Source organism: Panicum hallii, chromosome 6 (assembly GCF_002211085.1).
Source record: "Panicum hallii strain FIL2 chromosome 6, PHallii_v3.1, whole genome shotgun sequence".
Classification (NCBI taxonomy): domain Eukaryota; kingdom Viridiplantae; phylum Streptophyta; class Magnoliopsida; order Poales; family Poaceae; genus Panicum; species Panicum hallii.
Genome location: NC_038047.1, coordinates 5,697,857 through 5,724,814, shown reverse-complemented (window position 1 = coordinate 5,724,814; position 26,958 = coordinate 5,697,857). Strand labels below are relative to the sequence as shown.

At 43.3% G+C, this 26,958-nt stretch overlaps 1 protein-coding gene, 1 long non-coding RNA gene and 1 pseudogene across 5 annotated transcripts; 1 reads left to right on the top strand and 2 right to left on the bottom strand.

Moving 5' to 3' along the window:
• The first annotated feature begins 2,151 nt into the window (after nucleotides 1–2,151).
• On the top strand, nucleotides 2,152–4,755 carry LOC112896445. 4 transcript variants are annotated; one of them, XR_003229457.1, is made up of 6 exons: nucleotides 2,152–2,382; nucleotides 2,475–2,771; nucleotides 2,866–2,952; nucleotides 3,349–3,433; nucleotides 4,231–4,328; nucleotides 4,431–4,755. It is a non-coding gene; the product is annotated as an uncharacterized LOC112896445 (long non-coding RNA). The 4 variants fall into 4 exon arrangements; XR_003229456.1 differs by having other exon boundaries at nucleotides 2,886–2,952; nucleotides 3,349–4,328; XR_003229458.1 differs by having other exon boundaries at nucleotides 3,384–4,328.
• Nucleotides 4,756–5,175: 420 nt separating this feature from the next.
• On the bottom strand, nucleotides 5,176–6,349 carry LOC112898059 (annotated as a pseudogene).
• A 1,687-nt stretch (nucleotides 6,350–8,036) lies between these two features.
• LOC112897665 lies at nucleotides 8,037–14,209 on the bottom strand. Its single transcript, XM_025966017.1, has 11 exons — nucleotides 14,110–14,209; nucleotides 11,742–12,225; nucleotides 11,190–11,288; nucleotides 10,169–10,269; nucleotides 10,014–10,085; nucleotides 9,766–9,856; nucleotides 9,462–9,542; nucleotides 8,941–9,003; nucleotides 8,712–8,834; nucleotides 8,592–8,630; nucleotides 8,037–8,165 (listed from the first exon to the last, which is right to left on the bottom strand). The coding sequence occupies exons 2-11, from the start codon at nucleotides 12,054–12,056 to the stop codon at nucleotides 8,037–8,039; spliced, it is 1,113 nt and encodes a 370-aa protein (XP_025821802.1). The 5' UTR covers nucleotides 12,057–12,225; nucleotides 14,110–14,209.
• Nucleotides 14,210–26,958: the final 12,749 nt, after the last annotated feature.

Genomic DNA, 26,958 nt, shown 5'->3' with positions numbered 1-26,958 from the left:
GGCTGCGGGCGGCGGCGCTGGCGCGGCTGGCGGCAGCGAGCGGTGGTGGGCTCGCCGGGGAATCACGTAAACACGATTCCGGCCACGGTATTGGCTCGGGTTTGGTCTAGGAGAGGGAGAGCGAGAAGGGGAACGCGGCTAAGGGCTCAGGTTGGTGAGCCAAGGGCCGGAGAGGGGCGCACGGCAGCAGCACGTGGGCTCGGGGCTCCGGCGAGCAATCCCGGGCACGAGAAAGTGAGAGAGAGGGGAAAGAAGGGCCGGCGAGGGTCCTCACCACGTCGTGGAGCTTCGGCGGCGGCTGGGCATTGAAGAAGAGCGGCGAGGCGGTGGGTTGGTGGTGACCCGAGCTTGAGCGGATGCAGCGGCGTAGGCTAGGGTTTTGCGAGGTGAAGGCGGCGGTTGCGACTTGATTGGAGGTCAAGGGCATGAGGCAGTGTATTTATGAGGTGGCCGCGGGGTCTTGGCATGCGTGCCAAGGAGGCATGGGGAGGCGGCACGGCTGGGTCTCGGTGACCCAAGTCGGGCTCAGGGTAGGGGAAGTCCCGCCTGTCGGCGGCAGAAAGAGAGAAGAAGAGAGGGAGGCAGGTCAAGCCGGGAAAGGAGGGGCGGCTAGGCCGGCCTGGGCCAATCAGGTTGGGCCGCGCGGGAGAGGAAAGACAAAGGGGAGGGTGAGCTAGGTTGGGCCGCGCGGGGAGAGAGAAAGAGAAAAGAGAGAGGGAAAGGAGAGGGAGATTTGGATTGGGCCTAAAAGGGAAAAGAGGGAGGAAGGAAAAAGAGAACAAACGAATTCATTTGAATTCAAATTGAATTTAAATTCAACTGAAAGACAATTAATAAAATAATGCAACGCGGCATGAAATGTATAAAACCTGTGTGACCTTATATTTATTTTTATGGCTAGGTAATTCATTTAATTCACGATAAATGTTCTAGAATCAAAAGAACTTGGATAAAAACCTTATGGTTCCTGCAAAAATCTAGCAATATTTATTTATGCTCCTAAATTGAAAATTAAGATGTCACAAGAGGGGAGTGCATTGATAGGGTATAGCTGGGTCCTCTTGAGGCTTAGATATGATCTTGGTTAAGGCATTTTCTTCATTAGGAACGGTTATTACCACTGCGGCTTGAAACCTTAGATATGATACTGTTAGCAAAACAAAGCATACGTCTTTACCCTGGCAAGTGCTAATAAGAAAGATAAAATGAACTATATGTTAATTGTTATAGTAAAAACGACAAGAAAGTATTAACTTGACTGCCATTGTTCTTACTCTCTTCTAAGAAAGCAACCCGAATTGGCATAAAAGAACTAATTTTAGACAATCTGCAGGCTTCATTCCAAGATCCAAGTCCCCTTATACTATTATTGTTTTTACTAATACAGTTTTTTCCAATTTTTATCCTACTTTGTTCTGGCTGGTTTGTGTTAGGTTTCATCACTAGTTTACCCAAAATGTTCATGGGAGTAGAAGTTTTAATAAGAATATTTTTCAGTCGCACAAGATTGGAACATGGCTGTGGCCTCTAATTGACCTTCCGGGGCAAAGATTAAATTGTCCGTGACAGAATCTATCGTTAAAAAACAGACAACACCAAGTCTGTACGTGTGCTCAACAAAAATTCTATCATCTCAAATATTTATTCCATGGTTAAATTACAAATGATTCTAGATACAAATGTGAAACATTCATTCCTCAAAATACCGTGTCCATTTTTTATGATTTTTTTTACCAGACTTGAATTTGAGGAAACAAGCAATTTAGTATGCAGTTATGCTCTCGTAATACAGACTCTGAATAATCATGTTCTAGAATGTTCTAGAAGGCTAATGTTTCTATAAATTTTTGATAAAAACATAGTTACTTTATCTTAAGATTAAACATTAAAATATTTCTATTCTTCAGATTTACAACGTAGCAAATGCACAACACTTGCCTTATCAGGTTTATTAAAGAGATACTAAAGAGAGGTGCCTCCTCCTTGCACCACAGCGCTCAACGCCACCGTGCATTGTCAGCTATCCTCAGACATTTTTTAAAAAAATCCTTCAATTTTATCAGAATCAACGCGCAGTCTAACCGCTCCTTTCAAAAAAAATCCCCCACGAACCGTACCTCCTTCCCTCTCTCCTTCCCTCTCATTCCTACCGCCGCCCCTCCCTTCTCGCTCGCGCACGCCTCCTGCTCGCCGCCTCGACACCTGCACGGAAGCCGCGCAGGCTAGGCGTCACCAGGGAGCGTCTCCTCAGCGGCGTAAGATCCGGCTGCACGCAGATTGGATGGACCTTGCCGGCCAACGCGGCGGCCATGGTCCGCGGAGGAGGAAGCGCCCGTTCAATCGCCGTCCTCCTCGTCCTTACCTCCCTCAAACCTGCCCAAGGTGAGAGCGCCCCTGACGGATCGAAGAGTCCTATGTCACCTCCTTCTGATTTGACCCGCCGGCTAACCGATCTGTGTCATGGCCCTGGCTAGGCGGACGCTCAGATATCGCTGACGCCGCCGTTGTCTGGGAGGCTTGTCCGTGCCGGGAGGAAACGGCCACCACGGCTGCCATCTTCGTCAGGCCAATCTGCCGCTCCTCTGCTTGCGTCACTTCCTCTACTGCTGCTTCCTCGCCCAGGCTTTCGCTGCCCACTGTTGCTGGTACGCCACTGCGCTGCTTGGTCCCATAGACACTGGTACAGGCATCCAAGAAGCTGGTCTTGCTGTTCAGCCTGCTCCCATTAGAGGGAGGAGACCGAGGAAGCCATCACGGCCCTCAGAACACTGGTGAGACTAATCCCTTTGCTAGGTTCTTGGTCATACCAATCCCTTTGCTCTTGGATTCAGGTCGCTAATTTTTCACATATTCGTGTTTATGCAGTTTTTGGTTTTCTTTTTCAGTGCAGAGGAAAGAGAAGCAAGTAAGCAATGAGGCAATGTTCCACACTTCCACTGCGATTACATTCAGGTGCTTCCTTATCTTTCTGCCCGTGGCAAATGCAGCCTTCCTGCTTGAACTAAGCTTGCAATCAAGTTTCTAGATGCAAGATAACCTTAATTTACTTTGATATGTTCAGCAGTGTGGCATCTGCTTCTTAATTTCATCAATAGAATTGTATTACCTTATTGTACCATCTGCTTCTCAATAGAATTGTATTACCTTAAAGTGGTTGCTAAGAAATTCCTAGCTTATATCTGCAAGGCCAGTTTCATGTCCATCTATTTTTTATCGTGCTGACACTCGGCACTTCCATCTAATTAGTATTGGCACTGGCATACCAATATAGCTACTTATGCAGACATTTCCATTTGTGTATATCTATGTGGCAGTGATGTTTTTCCTTCCCTAATTATCCTTACTCAGGTTTACATAACTCCATTTTTTGAGGAACTCTACAGGACCTGCTGGTTTCTTACATTACTGTTTATATGGTGGCACTCCAATACAGGTGCATTTGTTAAGTCTTCAAGTTGGTTATTTGTAGTTCTGAATTTATTTTGTTTTGTCTGCAAATTTTGTGTCACAAGCTCCTATTCTCAGATCATCTTTGTCCAACATCCTTCTCTGATTTGATTTCCCTACTTGACTTAAGAAATGATCTGTAGATACAAATATGTCACTTAAGAGGTTTCTCGTGCTTACTGTTACACTTGAATTACATACCTATGAAACATGATGTGCACAAGGGCATAACACAAGTGCAATATATTGCCATGGAAAAACAATTGAAAACTTGAGATTCATGGCATTTTTTAGGTTTCAGGATGCAAGCTCTGCATCAATCGAATTGTGCTTTTTGAGAGAATGATGTAAGAGAAGATATCATGGAGGAAATGTGTTATATTTAGAAAATAATGTTAGGTAGAAATTGTTGTCAGATACTCAACGGTTTTTCAGGTTTTTAGTCATGCAGTTTCAAAACAGGGCTAACACATTATTATGGTGCTTGAACCGCTGGCTTGTTGCATAATGTATTTAAGATATCTCCATACAAGATTTTATGGTAGTACTTAAGTGGGCTTATGCAAAGGTTTGCAAGCAAAGCTTATTAGGAGAGGAGAAAAATTTTAAGAAAAATAGAAGTTTCATGTGTATACCAGTTGAAAATTTGAGGTTATTGAGCTTCCTAGCTAGAATTTATTTCTTTTTAAATATTTTTTTCTAGAAATTGTATACTTTATAAGACATTGTATTGGATATATTTTATCTAAAGACTAAACGCTACCTGAAGTTTGTTTTTTGAAGACAAGGATTATTGAATGATATACTGGTGATAGCTTAAGCTCCTAAACTAAGCCGATGGACAAATGAAAGTATTAAAACTAGATGTATTCTTCTCACAGGTAATGACTACGTCTTCTCATATCCATTCCCCTGTCCGAAGCATCACCCTAGAAGATACTTTCTATAAATATTTTCTATATTTTTTTTCCCAATGGATGTAGCTGGTGTTTCCTATACAACCAAGGCACAGAAGAGTACTTAAATGAAGAGGTTGGCCTGGCACAAGCTCTTTTCCTCGTCAGGAACTCAGCACTTGATGGTTTATTGTCAGAATCAAGTCTGAATGCCAAATTGCTTAGTTGCCATCATTACAGTACCAAATAGCGCTTATCATGGTTGTTCCCTTTACAGTTCAAGCAAAGCAAGGATGCTTAGTCACAAGGAGGATTGTAGTTTAGAATCATTCTGCCAGTATGATACTGCTGCATTGCTGTTGTGGTTTCTGTACTGTGGAACACATAATTATGCTGATAACTTATATTTGCTTGTGCTTGTGCTTGTGCTTCTTAACTGTTTTATTGATCTAACATTGGCCGTTGATCTTTGTTAAAATGCAAATCATTTCTATTGTTACACGATAGGGCACACAAAGCGCGCCCTACGTTCTAATGATAGCATAAAAGTCTTTGCTAGGTATGCTGCTATATTCCTCCGACGACATGATTTTCTTTTAACACCTTTTCCATTACAATAGACAAGGCCATGACAGCTCCACATATTAATATTACTATTATTATATCCAATAGTTTGACAAAAGGAACACATAAAGATCTGATTTTCTAAGTCTAGCTTAGAACTAAACTGACAATCCATAAGTCGACGTTATGGAGCTGCTCAACAAAACCCACTATCCATATAACACAAGTAACAAACTAAGCCATTCATATAACCTAATCACCAGTTCAATTAACTACTCAAATTCAATTTACGATGAGCTACTCGTCTCTGTTGTGTGAGCTTACTTTTTCTCTCAAATAAATCAATGAACACAGAAGGGCACAACCTTTTGAGATCCGCATAACCTTGGTTACCGCCACAGCATCCTTGTTGTTTGGGAAAGCAATAAACTCGATGCAAGCAGCTTTAAGCCTGTCACAGTTGTGCTGAACGGCCAAAGCCAATGTAGCTGCCACGGTCTCCAGATGAAGGTTCTTGCAAATGATGCTTTGACAAACTAACTTCATCCTGTCCATGGCATATCTATCAGCAGCCACAAGTAAATGCCACATCATTTCATGGTAATCATTTCCCTCGAGATCACCCATGTCAGGCAACAAATCGTTATAGATGAAATGCAGCTGAGCACTGAACACCTCAGGATGCATGTCTTCGACAGTCACACAGCATGTTCCTGACTCCCTCATCGGTCCAAAGAACTCTGCCTTGAAGACAGGTGATCGCGCTGCAAGCACGATCTTGTGCGCCTCAAAAGTTTTCCCTCCAACACGGAATGTGACATCTACTCCCTTCTTTTCTTTCAACAGGTTGCCAAAATGCTCCATCATGTCGCTCGGAGGCACTTCAATTTCAGATTCTGCTCTGTTTTCAGACAAAAGTGATTCTCTAATGACAGTAAGTTCACACTGAATCCTTAGGCGATCATTGTCGAGGTAGTAGCCCAGATCCCTCCAGCGCCCTAGCAGAGACCTCGGTACGCCCGCGGGTTTTTGCAGGCCGTGTCGGGTTGCATCGCAAGACTTGAATAATCCTTTTAGTCCTGCAGACCTCGGTACGCTGCTAATGCTACTGTCCTGCTTCCCAACGTCTGGATGGGAAACATCATCTTCATCAATTAGGGAGCCTGATTAACGAGTCCGAGGACATAGCGCGCGCGCGCCTCGGCGTTGCTGCTCATCAGCTCCAGCGAGGCGATGAAGAACTGCTTGGAACCCTTGTGAATGCCGTTGGGGTAGAAGCGGATGGCCCAGTCGAGGCCGCCGACAGTGAAGGTGCCCGACCGGACGAAATCGCCGACGCCGACGCTCCTGATCTTGAGGCTGTACCCGTCGATCTCAAACGTGTAGGTGCCCGAATCCGCCTCAGTGATCGATGACGCCGTGTTCCTTGACTCCGACGACATCCTCCCTGCACCGAGGGTTTCGTGGACTCATCAGATCGAATCCAACGAAGAGAAAGGAGGCAGCTTTCTTAGAAGAGGCGGCAGAGGAGGAGAGAAGAGGACGGGATGGTGGAAGGCTGGCGATCGGCAGCGGTGGCGGTGGAGGCGCTGAAACCGGCGGCGGCCGCCGCCGGTGCAGAATAGAGACGAAGTCGATGAGACTCCCGGACGCAATAGGTGGTGACTGCCGAGGTTCCTTTGTAGCTAAGCTGTTTTTTTTCCCTTCTATTTTTGACATAGCTGCTATAAAATTAAAATTAATCATGGAATTCAGTTGTAAGCTCTTAACAAAGAAGGAAATTTACTTAAACAACAGCGCTTAATCATGAAATTTGCTCAGGGACAATCATCCAGATCTTTTGAAGTACAATCACCAAATTTTTATTCCTTCTTAACAAAGTTGATTGCATTTTGCAAAGGCTTACTATCCATTTTTATAAGACTAATAAATACAGTACTATCCATACTTTTTGCATGGGTGAAAGTAATATGTATCGGTAATGCTGTGCCTCGATCGTATTTCGCTTCCATACCATCGTTACCGTGTACTTGCCCCACTCGTTCCATCCACATCTTTCCCTCTGCTAAAGAAAAAAAATTATGAATCTCTATTTGTTTGTTACAATAGGAGTTTATTTTTCTTACGATCTCTTGAGATCCAATGTTAATGAGCTGTTATTTTTATCATATTTTGGATGTTGCAAAAAGAACACAACGATGTTGCGAACTTTGTTTGTGCATGTTGCTACTATCCATGAATATTGCATGAAACATGGTGCCTTGTTGCGGCGGGAATTTTCCATCCTCAAATTGGATGGATACTTTTTTAGTGTTGCAAGCAATGTTTTTGATGTTGCATTAGTTAAATTTTAATGTTGCAACAAAACGTCCGATGTAAAACCTATCATCGGATGTGCGCTGTAAAACCTATCATCATCGGATGTGCGCTGTAAAACCTATCATCGGATGTGCGAGTGCTAGTAGCTCCAGTTTATGTATATATTATCAAACATGAACACACCCATATACTATTCTACACCTTAGGTGTAGTTACACCTAACTAATTACTCAGACAATTTTTCTACAACGCATGATTATTAATAGTATTTTACTTAACGTGATTCAGTAATACAACAATTCGGTTCAGCAATTTCTGATCAGTTTGGCTAGTAATGTAGAACAATCCGTATACCTAGGGTGTAGAATTGCATTATTGTTATCATACAATAATGCTAAATATTATTTTATAAAATATGATATATTATATATTGCATGTCGCGAGCATGTAAACATTATAGGGGTTAAATGTGAATAAAAACTATCAGGCAGATGCAGTTCAGCGGCACGGTGGATCTCTTTACACATTATTTTTTTTGTAAGGATCAATGAGAAAAATTGGCAAAGGTGACAATTTTGACATAATTAGCTGAATTCGCATGACTAGAGTAACCCTAAAGACCTATCAAAAAGAAAATAGACCTAAACCAGTTTATTGGTGAAACAATTCTGTAAAACTTGTCACACCGGAGTTCAATTCCGTCCCTACATGCATATACTATGTTAGTGTAAATATATCAGCTCGTCCAGAAACCTACAAAGAATTTAAAACACCAATGCTTCCAAAAATGTGTACGCTTCCTGTAAGAACTCAGAAAATTGTGTAGTTTGAAAATAAGTTCACAAGATTGTCTAATGCTTCAGGATAAAATTTCCTTGCAAACAAGTAGCATGGTCTCTTCAGTCCATTCCACAAACAAGGCCTCTGCAAGAGCTCTTTCTGCAATCAACAGCAAGAACATAAGCATAGGACGTTGTTTGTCCCCACAGTTAGTTGACATCAAAGATGAAAAATTTCTCTACGCTTATGTTGCAACTGAAAAAAGATTGTCAACTGAAGTTCTTTGAAAAACACTGGCAATCAGCAGTAAAATATAACGCATGAACTAGAGGCAACAATGAGTGTGAACTTTGCTTGATTTATGTGCTTCAGAGCCTAGTAGTTTACCATAATTTGCTCTCAAGATATTGCAACGGGTAACTGCATATATATAAACCTACCCAGGCTTATCATGTGGAATAACTTCAACATATATGATAAATTAGAAAGTAAAATGGTACAATAATCCAGTAAATAAATGCAAACATTAAATAATTCGCAAAAGTTTACATGCAAATTGATTCAAATAGCAAGGGAAGAGGGCACCTTCTCATCACTGGTGATGTGGTTGCTCACATCAATCGACTGCAGCAAAATGGAAGTTAGAGACATTAAAAGAGATCAACATAATCATGTTAAGATGATACGAAGTATTGATAAGCATACTGTCATATTCTTTAGGAGTTCATAAGTGACATCCTTAGCACGGAAAGATCTGGGATGCCATTTCCCTTCAGACCAGTCAACATAAGTGACAGACCAATTAGCAATCCCAGCAGGATCCATCATCTGGTTAATACAAATGAGAGCTCTCAAAGTCAGTACCCAGAAGATATTATTGATGATCCGAAGTTTCTAAATATATAGACGGTGCTATTGTGTACTGAATACCAACGTTGAATAACGTCGGCAGATAATGCTCGTCTGCATAGCAATTGCGGCCTTCTTCCATTCCAGGCTGCAAAGGGCACAAAGCGCAACCAAATACAAATTATTGAGCTTGAGCAGAATAGTGCTGTCAACATAACAGAATGAGATCAAACAATCATGGAATAACTATAGGACCTATACAAAAGTAGTTTCTTAGTTCAAGCAAATTTGGCAGCTGGATAAGGGATACAAAATGGAGGGATCTTCATCAGATAGAAAAATATTGTATGAAAACATATTGAACAATCATGACATGTACATGAATAGCAATAGTAGTAAAGTGGAAGATCTGGAATTTTGAGAGAAACAGGAAATCACTTGACTAAAGAACAAACTGAAAGCTAGACGTAAAGCAATCCCTGAGTATCACAAACCAACATTATAGAAGAACTTGAGCCCTTCACTAATCAACACCAAAATTATGCTTTGCTGCGGCTACAATCTACATGTATGCAGGGAAGCCCATGCCACTTTGGATTTGATTACCCTGCAGTAAAGCCTGAATTTTGTGTAATAAAGACTGTCTGCAATCACCACCATTGCATGCTGTCGCTTCATTGAGAACCACTGCAATGTAAAAAATGGTATTTTTAACACATTTTAGTACTTATAGTCCATTTAAACCTCATTTGAAAAAAATAAAAAACCACAAATTTAAAAATAAATATATTATATGAAAACAAGAAGGTTTTTTATTGATTAAGATGGACAATGCCTTTTACACTTATAGATCATTGATTGATTAGAAATCAAGAGTTTGTGATCTCCAAAGAGGAAATATTAAGGTCACCTGAGAACCCTTCCTGAATTCTGACTCTCGAACCTCAGGTAACATATTCTTTGAGTATCTATAAACTCCATGTGGCCCAGGATCGTTAAAACTGACCAAGAAATATAACTAAGAATGTGAGTGGCAGGAAAAAAAAGCTAGCAACTGTATATAATGAATAATGGCAATAAAGTTGCATGGAATTTTCTGGGCAGTGGCTTAATGGATATGAATGAATTTAACCTAGTTGAGACAGAACATCATCTAACCAGTCTAGAAAACTGTGTCTTGATCCCATCAGGAAATCGTATACATAATCAAAATTGTGAAGAGGAACGCAGCTGAAATCATTGGATAAGGAATTGTTACAGACTTCGAGACTATATAAGAAAACAATATTCGAGTCCTTCGGAATATGGATCACCTTTCTGAAAGCAATACAAAATGCTGGTTATCTATATCTTCTAGAGCCTTGGCCAACAACCTCCTCTCTGCATCAACCATTGTAATCATTCCCCATCCTACCTGCAAGGAATTTGCAAAAAACAGTAGCCTTCTGAATGAGTATGTGTATAGTCAATGTGCAGAAAACATTAATTGACTAACTCTAACTGTTATATATACTTCTTAGATCGAACCAAATCTATTAAATCAAGTTATCTGCATGTGTACAAATACACATAATGTGGGAAATCATCTTCTAAATTAGTTCTACTTCCAACTCAAACATACATGCAAGTGCACTGCGTCATTTTTGGCCCAGCCCACTTAGGCCCAAAGCCTGAGGACAGCCCTGCCTGAAAAAGCCCTAAAATGAAGGCTAGCAAGAGTTAGTGGACGGGCTTGGGTAAAGCCAGTAGGACTAAAACAAACCGGGCCTAGCCTGAGCCCATCATGAAGTTTTTTTATTGATACTGTAAACACAGAAGGCAGCCTGGTCCAGCCCAAAATTGCCAGCCTGATCATGCCTAGCACCTAGTGGTTGGGTATGGGCAGTGATTTTCAGCCCCAAAAAAACCAGGCTTTTCATCGGCCCAGCCTGGCCAGGAAATGCTCATGTTTACATGGATGTTATATGTGAATCATGTTACTTTTGTAATTTTGGAATTGTGGTAACCAATTATTTTTTCATGATAAAAGTGTATATATTCTGAAAAGGTATCATCTGCCTTTATTTTGTTGAATAGTCTTTATTAAGTTTGCCATTTGTCAACTACTTTTAACTTATTCAAGTATATGTAGCTGGATTTGAACATTGGTTAAGTCAAGATTAATTTCCACTGGAATAAAATACAAAGTAGATAATATACTAGAATGCATATTTCCCAAAAGTAGAGTAGAGAAATTATGTAAATCTTAGTAAATCGAAACAGATTTCTGCCTTATAATCTCATAAATACACAAGTTTTACAAGCTTAAAATGGCTTCATCCTTAATTGCATTACCGTCTCACTGTGTATGTCTCGGCCAACGAATATTGGACTAACATGTTCAGGCTTCTCCCGTGAAGCATGAACATATATGGTGTATCTCCCCTCATGACCCTGGAGAAACAATAGTAAGAGAATGGAAAATACAAGTAGAGTAAGACGTATGCCTTGGTCTTGGATTCAAATGGTGCTAGCCATGACCAAAGTAACAGATAGATTCAGTCAACAAAATACATTTGTGGTTTGGTAGTAGGGGCAGATACAGTAATATAACTCTGATTGTGGATTGAATCTAATGCGCTGAAATAAAAACTAGCCAATAAAGAACACTTTTCATGAAATGAAATATGTAGCTTAGGGACAACTAATGTTCTTTTGATCTTTTTTATTACTGGTGAATTACTGCACATCAACCATCTTCATTTTATCAAGAAAGGAATATCTTTGTATTTTACGTTATCCTTAGAACCCTCAAGTAGTAAACTGCAAACAAATCCGGAGTCTGTAACAAAACTAATATCATGTATAAAGTTGGCAAATATCATAAGAGAGAATGCCACAGGATACCTTAAAGAACAACTCCCATAATTTTTCAAATGGAAGTTTGCTTGGAGTCAAGAACATGAAGGCAATTTTCGGGTTCCTTGATATGAAAGGAGGTGTCGAGAGGATCTGCCTGAAGACAACACGTGAAGCAGTCTCCGCATCGGTAAGCTCCCGGGTAGGTTCTGAGGGGAACCAATCCCTAACAGGATAGGAATAATCCTGGGGCGGATAGAGATAAGCCCATAGCACAGTGATGGTGATGAATATTACAACCACTGATATCCATATGCGTCTTCTTGGACTTGCTCTTGTGCGAGGTACTGTAACACCCTTCATATCAGTGAAGCGTAATTTCCACAACTGATAACACTTCACTCCTTTTGTTGGCCTTGCACGTTGAAGTGCCCCACCTTCATTGCTGTATACTTGACTCAGCAAAGTGTTTTACTACGACTTCCAGCAATGAAAATAGAAGCAATTTGCTTTTTTACTTCAATGAACACTTCTGCAAAATAACAGTAAAAATGGTGGAAATAATCAAACCTGATCTTGAATCAAAATCAGTAAAAGATGTTTAAATATTGTAAGAATTCAACTAATTATGATTTATTACAACATCTCCCTCCGTCTTATGAAGAGTGCAATTCTGCGTTTGAAAAAAAATCCCACAAAGATTGCAATTCTAGAGGTTAGATCTCAACTACCTGCCTAATTAAGTGATCAGATTTAATTTGCATGCCAAAACTAACCGCATGTGGCAAACAAATGAGTGCATATGAGAGTCTTTTCACGCTACCACTAATCTGTCTAAAAAAACTAGAATTGCACTCTTCATGGGACGGAGGGAGTACAAACAAGAAAGAGTTAATTCCATCAATGCCACAAAAACTCTAACCTATTCCTTTACTGCCATAAAATTTTAGGAATTTCCCTTGGTACCATAGAAATTTTGGTTTATAAATACCTATTCCTTCACTGCCATAAAATTTTAGTAATGTTCCATACTAAAATTTTATGGCAGTGAAGGAATAGGCTAGAGTTTTTGCGACACTGAGAGAATTAACTCAACAAGAAAAGCAATCACCAATATCTGTTGTTTGTTGCCGAAATAATGTCTACAGTACTTCTGCATATTCCTGCTGCCAATTTCAATATGAAGAAAGAATCAAATGATATAAGTCCAAAATTATATTTCCACAAGAAATGCACTTCCAAATCAGGTTATCAAAGTTAACCTGAGATAACAATTTTAAAATTGATTTTGTGTTCAATTGGCCTCATTTTTATTTGGCTAAAATGTTTGAAAGCCTATTACAGTTATAAAAGACCATATGAAAGTCTAGTGACTTGGGTGAATCTTCACCGGTTCTAAAAGAATTTTGCTACAGCGACTCCAACACTTTGAACTAAAAGTTATGTAAGGACCCAACCTAAGAAAATAGCTCATGCCCACTCTGCACGCTGAGTGAACCACACCTACACTGCAACCTACTTACGCTTTCGTCCTCACTTCGCGTAAAAGGGTTAACCCAAGGATGCAATGCTTCCTAGAGTTGACTATTTAAGTTGGTCTTCCCCACTTTAGTGGCTATTTAGGCTAGCAAGGTGGGACTAAATCCCACACATAGTTGCTACCATGATGGAGTGAGCTACCCCATGGCCGCATTTAGCCCATGGGCCTCACATGTTATATCCACAATAAATAAAATAAATAAATAAAATAAATAAATAAATAAGTGTGTTTTGCAAAACCGCCACAATGCCAGAAAGAGCATAAACATTATTGGAGTAAGGTAAATCGTTGCAAGGAAGTCCAATTCTTGAGGCCTCAAGGTTGTACTACTTGGATCAGGGAAAGCCCAGCCGTGCAACAAAAGTTTGAAAAGGGAATTACATGTTAAGTTTGGGCTTTTTCCAGAAACTAAAAAACTCCTTTTTATCCTCAGGATCCACCTCTGCATGTTGAATCACTCACAATTCTGGATCACAAATTCTGAGCTTCATGTTTACGATGCCACAGGATCCTTGATAATGTGCATAGGGAACCATGATTTGATCCGTGCGATGCGGCAAACAAAGCATTGCTGAACATTGCAGTTCTGTCCCCCAAAATATCAGATCGCCACAGAAGGATCGTCGCATAAAGAATTCACCCGAAGGTCGCAACTTCAATTGCAGACAAAACACAAAATTTCACCCCCGACGATCTGGGACGCAGTGCAAAAACACAAGAAAAAGAAAATCAAGCGCAATGCCGGTCCTTCTCTCCTAACCCCCGGCCAAGACGAACGCTACTAATCCTCCGCCAGATCGAATCGACCAGCGCCCATCTCCGAACCCAAAAAGGAAATCGCAATGCGTGGACGGGGATCGAAATATTGGCTCGTACCTGCCGCGGGTCGGGGCAGCCGGCGAGAGGCGATCCAAGAAACCGCCGGGACTAACCCGCGGAGAGCGCATGCGACGATGCGACGAAACGCGTAGGATTGGTGCGGGAATGGGGATCGAGTGCCTCGTGGCGCTGGCGCTGGTAGGAGAAGGGGCAGGGCAGGAAGCTGGGATTAATCGCGCAATGGAGAAATGAGTGTCTTTTCGTGGCCTTTGCGTCCGGCGGAGAAGCCGGGGAGGAAGTGGAACAGCTCCTGGCTCGTGGCTCCAACCTCCCCACGTACAGGAGAGTGCTCTCCTCGCAGCCTCGCCTCCTGGTTGCGGTCGTCTCTCGGAGGGAAGCCGAAAGGGGGAAACTGCAAAAAACGCTCCACCTCGCCTTTTATTTTAAGTCCTTGTGGGACGAGTTGCTTATAGTTGAGTAAATACAAGTGGAGTATTTGTATTTAATTTAGCACCTCGTTGATGCAATCCCTCTACAAAATATATTTATTTTTATTATTTTTAAAACCACAACACAAGTAGAGCTATTTTACAGACACATTCCTTCGACCTGCACACACTATCTCTGCTTACCCTTACGACATACTCTTCGACTAAAAAAACTATTCTTTTTAAAAATAGGCATATTACTAATCCTAAGAAAATAATCATGTTGTTCATAATTAATTTATAGCAATTGAAAACCATATTATTTATTTGCTTTCGAGATCCTCAATAAATGCATATGGGTTGGAACTAGAAAAGTAGCATCTACTAACGCTAGTCTCCATGGGATTTTTATAAGAAGTTTCATAGACATTAAATGTTATGCCACATCAGCAAATTTGCTAACATGGTACGATCATTATGAGGAGAGAGAGAGGGGAAGTTTCATGGGATGTGAAAGTAGTTTTATCCCCATGATACTTATCGGTTACCAAGTTCACAGTCTTGGTAACAGTGTAATAAAAGTATGCATTGAGACTGACCTAAGTGTTTAATTGGCTCAGTGTAATAAAAGTATGCATTGAGACTGACCTAAGTGTTTAATTGGCTCCGTGCGCTTTTCAATATAATATTTTCTTGTATTTGGTACTGCTTTAGTTAGATGGATTTCACCACAAGCTCAAATAATACTTTTTGTAGGATAAAATTTAAATGTTAAACGAACATTTATTTTAAGATAGAGGGACTATTGCTTTTATCTAATACGAATCAACACATGGTACACATAGGTAGTTAAATTTCTTTCATTCCCTGTTTAGAAACACAAGGTTTATTTTGTTATGTTAAGGCAACGCTTTCACCAAGAACTATACTAGTAATACGTAATTAAAGTTGAGAAATAAATCTATATAACCCCTGAAGTATTGATATATGTCTATTTAGATCTAAACTATAAAATCAGGTATTGAACATCTCAAACTATCTAAAACCATTTAAATCACCACTAGATGGTTTGCATAGCTGTTTTTCTCATATGGCACGGTGTCATGGGCAAATTTGTGCACGTGGCATGTTCTAAATGGATGACAAAACATTCCAAAACCACATCCGGAAAACCACATGTTCTAAATGGCATAATCCACATGTCATTCATTGAGTCATTGCCATATCAAAGTCCATATAATAGCCTTAAGGATGGAAATATGAATACAAATATCCGATATCCGTATCCGCTTAAACATCAATATCGATATCATTATCCGTATTCGAATTTAACATGGTAGTAAAGTAGATATATCTGAATCCGATTTTTATTAATTTTCTCTATCAATTCCACATCCGTATCCGACACTATCTATATCCGTTTTCATTGAAACTATTTAAAAAGTCATATTCATTTCCCATAACCAATATTATTAATTTTTGTAATAAAGATATAAGAAGATTAAGTTTACTTTTTAGGGGGAAAGGTTGTGACATTCAGGTAGTAGGAATATAATACGCAAAATTTTAGTGTAAAATGTGCATGCTTTGTTTTTGTGTATATGTGTTTAAATGTGAATGCAAAAGGGGAAAAGGGCATTTATGCAAATTCTGAAAAATATAGGTCCTTTAGTGTTAATTGGGTAAGGATGGGAGGTAGCATCAAAACCTAGGAAAAATATGACACTAGGTGTTAAATTCCTATCACCATAGGAAAGACATTGCAAAATATAGGTTAAATTATAGGAAAAATGGGTCTTTATGTAAAAAGAGGGACCTAGATGTGATTAAAATAAAAGTATAGGTTCTTTTATGCAAAATAATTGAAGTACAAAAGTAACTTCTAAAGTTTACTTAGGGCCAAAACGTAAGAATTCAAGTTATCACGACATTCTATGAAAACTTGAAAACATGTTCAAAACTACAAGAAATATACTTTAGTAAGAACGAAAGTAATTCAAATCCAACCTTTGTTAAAAATTTAACATGTAAAGATATAAGCTTTGGGTTTTCGAACTTGAGCCCTAAAGCAATGTTGTAGAGTTTTAAAAACTCTCCAACTTTCATTTTGGGTATTTCCTCATTAGACCTTTAGATTAGTGGAAAATTTTGCTTTACCGAGAAGTCCCTGGAATTTCTGAAATTTCCAAACAGGCCTCCGGCCCTCCCCCCCTCCTTCTTCCTCCTCTGGCGCTCCTCTGCGCCTCTGTTGCTCCCTGCCGCCGGTGCAGAGCACCTCGCCATCACTGCTGTGCAGGCCACCGCCGCTCCACCTCCTACTGCTGCCCTCCCCACGCGTCGCCTGGACGTTGCCCGCCGCTCTAGCCCTCCCTCGATGTCCTGTCTTGCGCGCGCCACGGCCTCCCGAGCCTCCACCGGCTGCCACCTCACCGCCGCAGCATTCCGCGCGCGTGCTTGCCTTATCTCCCTCTCCCTTCTGCTTAGTAACACCAGCAGCTTGTACTTGCTCCAATTGCACTCCTGGTTCCCTTGCCGTAAGCATCCCGAGCAACAATCGCCTCCGCCGCCCGATCCCCATTTCCGGTGAACCACGGGCCGCCATGGGCAGCCGCCACCAAGTGTCCATTGCCCTCCCCGACCCTGTAGAAAGTTTCCCCGGTCCTTGCTTGTGCTTCCCAGCCCCCAACCGCCCTCTAACTCCGACCAGAGCACCATTGCCGACCAACGCCGCCCGCCGCCACCTCCTGCTCATCGTGGACCGGCCGCCTCAGTCATCCCCACACCACAACGACCCTACAGCTAGACTCCTTGTGACTCAGTGAAGCTCTACGACCCCTTAATTGTTCTCGTAGTGCATCACACCGGCCTCTCGACGGTCGCTGTTGATCTCCACCCGCCGCCGCCCCTGCACGCCGTGGAACACCTACTCCCGACCCTTCTCGACCCCAATTGAGCTCACCTCTAGCTTCTCCACATCGCCTTGAAGCTCCCCGGCCTCTTCCTCGCCACCCCCGACCACCGGAGCGTCGCCCCCACTGTTCACCTCCGCCGCCGGCCGCATGTCTCTGTCGCGCCGCCGCTACAGGCTGCCCCCACACGATCCCAATTGTCTCCAGGTGCGTAAAGACTCACTGATGCCTCCCCATCCCTTTCCCCTCGCCGCCGGCGATCGCCGTCGCCGGACTTGGCCGGTCAACCCTCACGTTCCCCCTCTGACCACGGTCAGGGACCTCGGGCTGGAAGATGCAAAAGCCCAGGGGGCTATTGCAAGGCTTAAGACTCTGTGGAATAGTGTCAATAAGGGCCTCTGTGTAAACGTCCTTGTTATTTTATGTGTGCAAAGCAGTCGGCTTGTAAAATTGAAAGAAAATTCTAGAAAAATCCAAAAATTGCCAAACCTGTTTTGTTAGAAACTAAAATTCAAACTCTACAACTTTTATTAAGGAAGTTTGGTTTGAAACCAAATACTTTTGAATCTATTTTAAACCTAAGTAAAAGGGGTATTTTATGTATAACTATTGCATACAAGCTTAACTTCTTATGATCTTTGATATGTAGCATCTTTAGGTCATGTATGAGCTAATATAAAAATTTAATGCTTGATGCTGTTTTGTAGTTTAAGTTCTTTTGAAATTGTGCAAATCAAATTTAAAAGGGTTTGAATTTAGTTAAGCATGTTCCTAAGGCTTATTTGTTTAGATCTTTTTACCATAATCTAATATGTTAATAATTAGTTCATAATTAAATTTTCAAGACTTTATAGTTCTATTTACCTAGGATTTGAATTTAAACTTGAAGTTTGAATTCAAATTCAAATTCAAATGTTTTAGTTTCCGTTTTCAGTCATTTCAGTACTATAACCATAACTTAAGTGTAAATGGTAACTTGAGATTAAACCCCCTTGTTCTATGAGTTCATGTGTGTTAATTTATTGGATTGCGACTTTATCATGAAATAAAATCTTTAACTCAAACATCATCTCACTTAAATCATTGCATATCATGTAGAATCGACAATGCTCGATGATGGAGACTACGAGCTAGTCCTGCAACAATTTGGTTTTTCTCACGCACCGACGTGCGGGAGTACATTCCGCACAGCGGACAGTAGTACGGTCATGTAGTCGCGCTACAGACGTATGTCCTGCATAATTGGTGTGCGTACGGTCCTACAGTCGCTTGTGGTGGCCCTGTTCCACAATCCGGAATGAAAGGCAAACGGTTGCCTGGGAACGACCTTTTGATGTTCCAGGCGTGTGAGTTAGGTTTGCCTTGCAAGGTTTTGAAATTCGATTCGGAATCGTCCGTCTCTCACGAAAATTGAGACTGCTTATTCCTTCTGCCACATAGAGTAAGAAGTGTAACTATTGATGAAATTATTTTGATGAAAGTTAATCTCAACCTTGCTTGATTAGTGTAGGTGCTTACCTAGAATGGATAATCAACTAGAATTCGAAAGCTAAAATTTGAAAATAGATCATACTCTTTGTTGCTTTTCAGCTGAAAATAAACCCAGAACCTTTGCAATGCCTTCATGAGTCTAGTTACCTGGCTAAGTATACCACGAAACGGGTAAGTCTTGCTGAGTATTAGTATACTCAGTCTTGCTAGTCCATCTTTCAGGTATGACCTTCGAGAACCCCACGCGTAGCTCTGCATGACCAACTTCTATTCCGTATGGCTGGTCCGTGGAGTGGAATCCGTCCCCGGCTGGCAGTGACGACCCTCCTGAGTGACACCAAGCTTTGGGTTGAGTACGGTGTCAACTTTCGCGACGTGCGTAGTCGCGTATTTATTTTCCTTCCGCTGTAATATTGGACAAGCTATGTAGCTTGTCGTGTTAAACACTGTTTGTATAAGTTTACCTTAAATTTGAACAGGGTTTGTAAGAATATTTGCGTTTCTGTAAAATTAAAAGTTGATGAGCTGTACTGTGATTGTAAACTCGCCTTCGTGCGAGGTAGACCTGCTTTGATCCTGTTGAACCGTGGTTGTATCGGGCAGAGACCCGACAGACCAATGGATAGTTCCGTTTGAAGTGCGTTGAGTTAGTATCGGCTGGACAGCGATGACTAGCGCACTTGAGCCGGAATAATTCAGACGCTTCTGCCACAGCTGGTATCAGAGCCGTAGGTTACTTTTACATATGTAACAGCTCTTAAAAATGTTTTCAGGATGAAACTTGCCCAACAAATGAATTTACAACGTACGTTGGATCCGTTAAGGCTGTGCTTAGATCGTAAAGCCCTAGGGACTTATAAGGGAATTATCAGGTGGCTGTTAATGTATATATATAGTTCTGTTCTAACTCGCAGCACTACTTTCTGTCAAAACTTAAATTTATGTACAACTTAACTTTACTTTTTGTAACAACACCTTCGGTGGTAAGGTAAGAAGGTAAGGATCCTCAGCTAACTGGGAGTTAGCCTTCCCGTCGGTGATGCGAACCGAACGTTGTTTCTCAAGCAGTGGCCTACTTAAGATGCTGCCAATATATCAACTTAGGTTGGTTATATTGGGAGTATATGGTTTGGCGCAGGGTATGGCGATCGTTGTTCATACCCCCGCATCTTGCGGTACCCCCCGTGAATACGTTATTTCGATAACGTATGTTAACGTTGTCTGTACGGCGGTAATGGTACAGATGCTGTTTCTATAGTAAACAGTACTGTTTGGGGATGCTTTCATGTCGTGCTGCCATGAAAGGTTCAAGTTATATAATATGATCTTTTGCAGGTACACTAACCACGATTAATAGGTTAAGACGAATAGGACTTATCGACTAGTTATTAGTGAGAGACGTATGGGTAATGCCACCGAAATTAACCGCGTAAGTCTCAAGATATTCGGCAGTTGTTTTTGGTTGTGAGGACGAATAGTACGTGCATGCATAATCCATCATCAAATAAACGAATGCAATGTATGTTTGGTTCTATTAAGGACGAATAGCGTGTTGCTTATCTCTAGAATGGGTTAATACGACTTTTGTGGTAGCTCTAAGTTGAGTATCTTAAGCATCCATCTGATTTCCAGTCTTTGCTGTTATCAGAATTGATTATCTCATTCCATTTACCTTGTGAGTTCTCAGCAGGGTAAATAAGTCTCACCATTTGCATTCTTGTTGCAGATGGCAGCCCCTTCCAACGTCTTTTGGGATCCTGCAGGGCATCTCCACACTAATGCCTTGCACTGGGAGGGTTTTCCTCGTCTTCTCTGGGAGTCGCTAAGCTCGTTCCTTTATACCGAGCCCCCACAATATGATGCAGTGGAATACCAGGAAGAAGGTGTTCGTCGATGTCGAGCCAGAATGACTATTCCTCAACATCCCTTCCGTTCTCAATGGCAACCTATCGAAGTTGACGTGATAGGTTATCGGATAGTTGATACAATTGATGGAGCAGCTCTGGAAGCCATCTACCTCTTCTGCAACCAGCATCCAAGGGAAGTTGTAGGACAGCCTATCGGTCTATTCCCTACAACAGATCCTAATGATCCTGAGTGGAACCTCAGGGAAGTCGCTGAAAGTCACAGGTTGGAAGGCTCAACGGAAGAAGCGCTTTAGGGTACTATGCGGTTCATGAATGTTCAGCATCATTATCAACTTCTGCTATGTCGCGGTATGGGTCAGTTGATCAATATCGCGCAAGGTCACTTTAGGAATGCTGACCGACAAGTCACCCAGATTGCACAGCTTCAAGCCTTGGTGACAGAGAAAGATGAAATCATCGCTGCCCGAGAAGAGACTATTCATCACCGGGAAGATCAAATCAACGAGAGTGACGCAATGATCACCCAACGCAACACGATCATTGAGTTTCTCCAGGAATAAATCCATGATCTCATCCTCGTGGTTGATGATGCCCAAGCCCAAATCAATGAACTCCAGCAGCAGCCAGCACCTCCTGCTGTACCTGCACCCGAAGCCGAAGAGGAAGATCCAGAGGAAATTGAGGGAGTTTCAGACCTCGATTCTGAGCATGGAGATCGTGTCCTGAGTCCCCATCACTCCTCGTCAGGCAGTCAGTCATCCGTGGGCAACTACGATGACTTTTAGTCTTGTTTGAGTTGTTGACATTCTAGTTGTAATTAGTGTAGAAAAATGTGACATAGGTAGTGCGTAGTCTACCAAGATCTAGAGCCACTTGTTGTGTTATATGTGGCATGTGTACTTATGAAATGACTTGCAGTAGTTAAAGTGCCCTGATGTAAGATGTAAGGACCACCAGTGTTTGAGTAGTAATTTAAACCTCATGCTTTACCATCTTGCTCAATATCCTTGCATCTGCAATGAGTTGATTGAATGGAACATATGAATTACATTCCTGTTTGGTAATTGTATATCATCTGAAATTGGAGTAAAGATATGGTTGATAATGGATATCTCCTTTGTTTCAGATGGTTGGAGCTACTCGTGGAACCCCGGAAGGTTTACGGGCAGATCAGGCCAGTGGTTCTCAGCAACCACCACCGCCACCTCCAAATCTGGCCGAAGTCATGGCCCGACAAACAGAACTCCTTAATCAGCTTGTGCAGGCTCAAATGGGCCAATATCATCACCAATTCTGAGGCCGAGAGGAACCACCATCGGCCAGTTATCAAGATTTTCTCAGTACCCAGTCTCCACTATTCCATAAGGCGGATGAGCCCCTAGACGCTGACGCTTGGCTTCGTACTATCGAATCCAAGTTCGCCTTATTGTCTGCCCTATGTTCAGATGAGAACAAAGCGCTCTTTGCAGCCCAACAACTCTGTGGCACTGCCTACTCCTGGTGGGATAATTATCATGCCATGCAGCCTGCCGATCATGTCGTTACTTGGGACGAGTTTCGGACCGCTTTTCGAGCGCACCACATCCTTGAAGGACTCATTGAGCGAAAGCTCAATGAATTTCTGAATCTGACTCAAGGAACCCGCACCGTTCTGCAATATGCTCAAGTCTTCAACCACTTGTGCCAGTACGTGGGATACCATGCGGACAATGATGCCCGCAAGCGAGATCGTTTTCGCCGAGGCCTGAACACCAAACTTAAAGAATGACTGAATTTGGTAAGGGCCAATAATTTTAATGAATTGGTCAATATGGCCATCACTCAGGAAGACTGCATCTCAGCCCACAGAGCAGAAAAGAAAAGGAAGACACCCACAGGGCCTACAACTACGCAACCGTCAAGGTATCGGTTGATCCCGAGCACCGCTACCCGAGCACCGCCTCGAAGTAATATGCCTGGCAGATGGGTAGCTAGACCACCCCAGCAGACACGATTCAATCGACGACCGACACCACAGCCTCAGCAGCAACAACAACAGGGTCTGCGGCCGAGTTTTCCGCCAGTTAACCAAGGAAACAACAACTATCATTGTTTCAATTGCGGAAGCCCGTCCCACTTTATTAAAGATTGCCCTCAACCTAGAAAATCTTTCCAAGGGCAAACATCCAATCTAACCAGCAAGGGCAAGGGCAAGAGGCAAGTGGTCCAGGTCCACCGAGGAAGGGTGAACCTCACCACTCTCTCCGAACTCCCCGAAGGGACACCAATAATGACTGGTACTTTTTCTATCAACCATCACCCAGTAATTATTCTTTTTGACTCTGGTGCCACTCATAGCTTTGTCAGTGCAAAGTATGGGACTAAAATAGGCTTGGGTATCTATCCTACTAATAGAGATTATAAGATAACAACTCCTGGTGGAAAAATCTTATCAAATCAAATATGTAGGAAGGTACCACTTCAGCTGGGTAGTCAATTGATAAAAACGGACTTACTTCTACTACACCTAGAAGGAATGGATGTTCTTTTAGGTATGAATTGGATGACCCAGCATAAAGTGTCATTAGATATTTCTTCCCGAACTGTGGAGATAGGTTCCCCTGAGTATGAACCTACCATTCTCTATCTTCCACAATAGAAGTACATTAGTCCTTGCACCTATGCTACAACCGGGATCAAGTTAAAGGATATCCCTTTCGTCTGTGAATACCCAGATGTCTTTCCAGACGATTTGCCTGGAATGCCTCAGATCGAGATATCGAGTTTATCATAGAACTCCAACCTGGAACAACCCCTATCTCTAAGAGATCTTATCGTATGCCTCCTAACGAGTTAGCCGGGTTAAAAATTCAACTCCAAGACCTCCTAGATAAGGGTTTCATTCGTCCGAGTGCATCACCATGGGGTTGTCCAGCCTTATTCATGAAAAAGAAAGATAATAGCTTAAGGCTATGTGTAGACTATCGCCCTCTCAATGCGGTAACTATCAAAAACAAGTATCCCCTACCCCGCATTGATATTCTTTTCGATCAGCTAGCCGGAGCTAAAGTATTCTCTAAAATTGATCTTCGTTCCGGCTATCATCAAATTAAGATCCGGCCAAGTGACATTCCAAAAACGGCCTTCTCCACTCGATATGGTCTATATGAATACCTAGTCATGTCATTTGGTCTTACCAATGCTCCAGCATATTTCATGTATCTCATGAATTCTGTCTTCATGCAAGAACTCGACAAATTTGTTGTGGTCTTTATTGATGACATTCTAAACTACTCTAAAAATCCAGAACATCATGCAAAACATCTTCATGTTATTCTTCAACGATTAAGAGACCACCACTTATACGCCAAATTTTCTAAATGTGAGTTCTGGTTGGATACTGTGAAATTTCTGGATCATACTATCTCTGGTGACGGTATATTCGTTGATCCCAGTAAAGTACAAGAAGTGATGGATTGGAAACCCCCCACCTCAGTCCATCAAATCCGTAGTTTTCTTGGTCTAGCTGGCTATTATCGCTGCTTCATTCCTAACTTTTCCAGAATAGCCAAACCTATGACCGAACTACTAAAGAAAGGTGTCAAATTCTCTTGGGATCAAAAATGTGAAGATGCATTTCACACTCTCCGAGATTATCTTACAACTGCTCCAGTCTTAGCTCAACCAAATGTGTCAAAACCCTTTGACATCTATTGTGATGCTTCAGGAACCGGACATGGTTGTGTGCTTATGCAGGACAACCGAGTAATTGCATATGCATCACGAGCACTCAGGGTTCATGAACAGAACTACCCTACCCATGATATTGAACTCGCAGCTGTCATTCATGCCCTGAAGATCTGGAGACATCATTTAATGGGTACAAAATGTCATATTTATACTGACCACAAAAACCTCAAATACATCTTTACACAAGCAGACCTGAATATGAGGCAAAGACGCTGGTTAGAACTTATCAAAGACCATGACTTGGAAGTACATTATCATCCAGGCAAGGCCAATGTCGTTGCGGATGCACTTAGTCGCAAAGCACATTGTTCTTGTTTAGCTGTAGAAGCTTTCAACGAGACTCTTTGTTGGGAAATGAGAAAGCTTAATCTAGAAATCATTCTCCAAGGTGACATGAACCATCTCTCAGTTGAAGCCACACTTAGAGATAGTATTGTTCTAGCTCAACAGCGCAATAAAGGAGTCAGAATTATTAAGCAGAAGATAACACAAGGAGAAGGAAAGTATAAGTGCTTCCGAGTAGATCCAGAAGGAGTTTTATGGTTCAACGACCGTATCATTGTACCTAAGGATCATAAGCTCCGTAAACAGATATTGGATGAAGCCCACCTATCCAAATTCTCTATGCACCCTGGCAGTACCAAAATGTACCAAGATCTTAAACAAGACTTTTGGTGGACTCGTATGAAACGAGAAATTGCCATGTATGTCTCAGAATGTGGTATCTGTCAAAGAGTCAAAGCCAGTCATTTGAAAACTGCTGGTATTCTTCAACCTCTACCTATTCCCTCTTGGAAATGGGAGGATATCAATATGGACTTTATTGTTGCCTTACCCAATACTTCTCTGAGGCATGACTCTATTTGGGTAATCGTTGATCGATTAACCAAGATTGCACATTTCCTTCCCGTGCATACTACGTATAATGCCAAAAAGTATGCCGAAATCTACCTAGATCAAATCGTTCGTCTTCATGGAGTACCTAAGACGATCATTTCTGATCGTGGAGCACAGTTTATTGCTCGGTTCTGTGTAACGCCCTGAAAATTTCAAATCTAAACTACGCGTTAGGGTGTTCCGACTAAAAACTTATTCATCGTAAAACCCTGACCCTCTCTGCCACACGCGCGCCGTCACATCTCCGCTCTGTGCCGCACAGCGCCCGGCCTCCCCCACGCGCACCGCCTCGACCCTCGCCACCACGTCACGACGACCGCGCGCGACCACTTTACACAATTAGCGCCGGCGCCCCTCGTGCAGCGCGCTAATTCCGCGCGCGTGGCCGACCGGCCACGGTCGCCGCCGCAACCGGCGCCGACGCGCCCCCCCTCTCCTTTTCCTTTTTCTCCCTCCCATTTCTTTCTTTTCTTTTCCTTTTTCCAATCTCTCTCCTTTTTTTCCTTTCCTTTCTTCTCTTTTCCTTCTTCCTTCCTTCTTTCTTTTCCCTTTTCCCCCCTTCTCCTCCCTTCTCTGCTCCTGTACGCCGCCCGGCCCCGGCTCCCAAGCCACGGCCACCTCCCTTTCCCTGCGCGCACGCACGCCCCTGGGGTCGGCCGCCCGTGCCCACGCGCGCGCGCCTCTGCGCTCGGCAGCGCACGCCCCGCGCGTGCCCCACGCGTCGCGCCGCTCGCCGCGCCGCCCGTCGCATGGTCGCGCCGCGACGCCGCGCCGTCCGTCGCTGCCGCGTCCTCCCTCGCCACTGCTCCCACGTGCGCGCGCCGCGGTGAGCACCGCCCCACCCCCTGGCCCGCGCCACGCCGCGCTGACCGCGCACGCGCGCACGACCAGGACCGCGACGCCACGCGCGACCGCACGGCCGCCGCGCCGCCCGCCACTGCCGCCCCGGCCTCGCCGCCCGAGCCGTCCTGTGTTTGCACAGCTCCCTCCCCGCGTGCCCGACACCTCGGCGCCCTCACAGCCACGCCGCGTCGCGACGGCCGCAAGCGGCCGGAGCACCATTAATGGCGCCCCGCACCGCCCGCCGGCCGCCCCATCCCACTCCCCTCCACCCGCCGCCTCCTTCCTCTATAAATTGGCTTCCCGCGCGACTCACCCACCCCACAACCTGCTCCGCCACCCGGCCCCTCGCCTCTCCCAGCCCGGCGCCGCCTCCACCGAGCCGCCTAGCGCCGCCGCCCTTGCTCCCGTGGGCACGCCCCCTCGCCCCGCCTCAGCCCGAGGTGAGACCGGGGGTGGGATCCCCGTGCGCCCCTCTCCCTCCTCTCCCTTGCCCCGGGCGGCCCTTGGCCCTGGCCGGCCGGCAAGGCTGCCGCCGCCGCCCTCAATCCCCTCCCCTGTTTCGGTCACGAGGGGGGGAGGGAGGTAGAAAGGGCTTTTAGCCCAAAGCCCCCCTCCTTTGTTTCTGTTTTCCAAAGGAACCCCCTCCTATTTACCCCCCTTTTTCAAAAGAAGCCCTATCCTCTCCGCTATTTTAAATTAAACCCCCATTTCATAAACCTAGATGTACTCGGCACCCCTTAG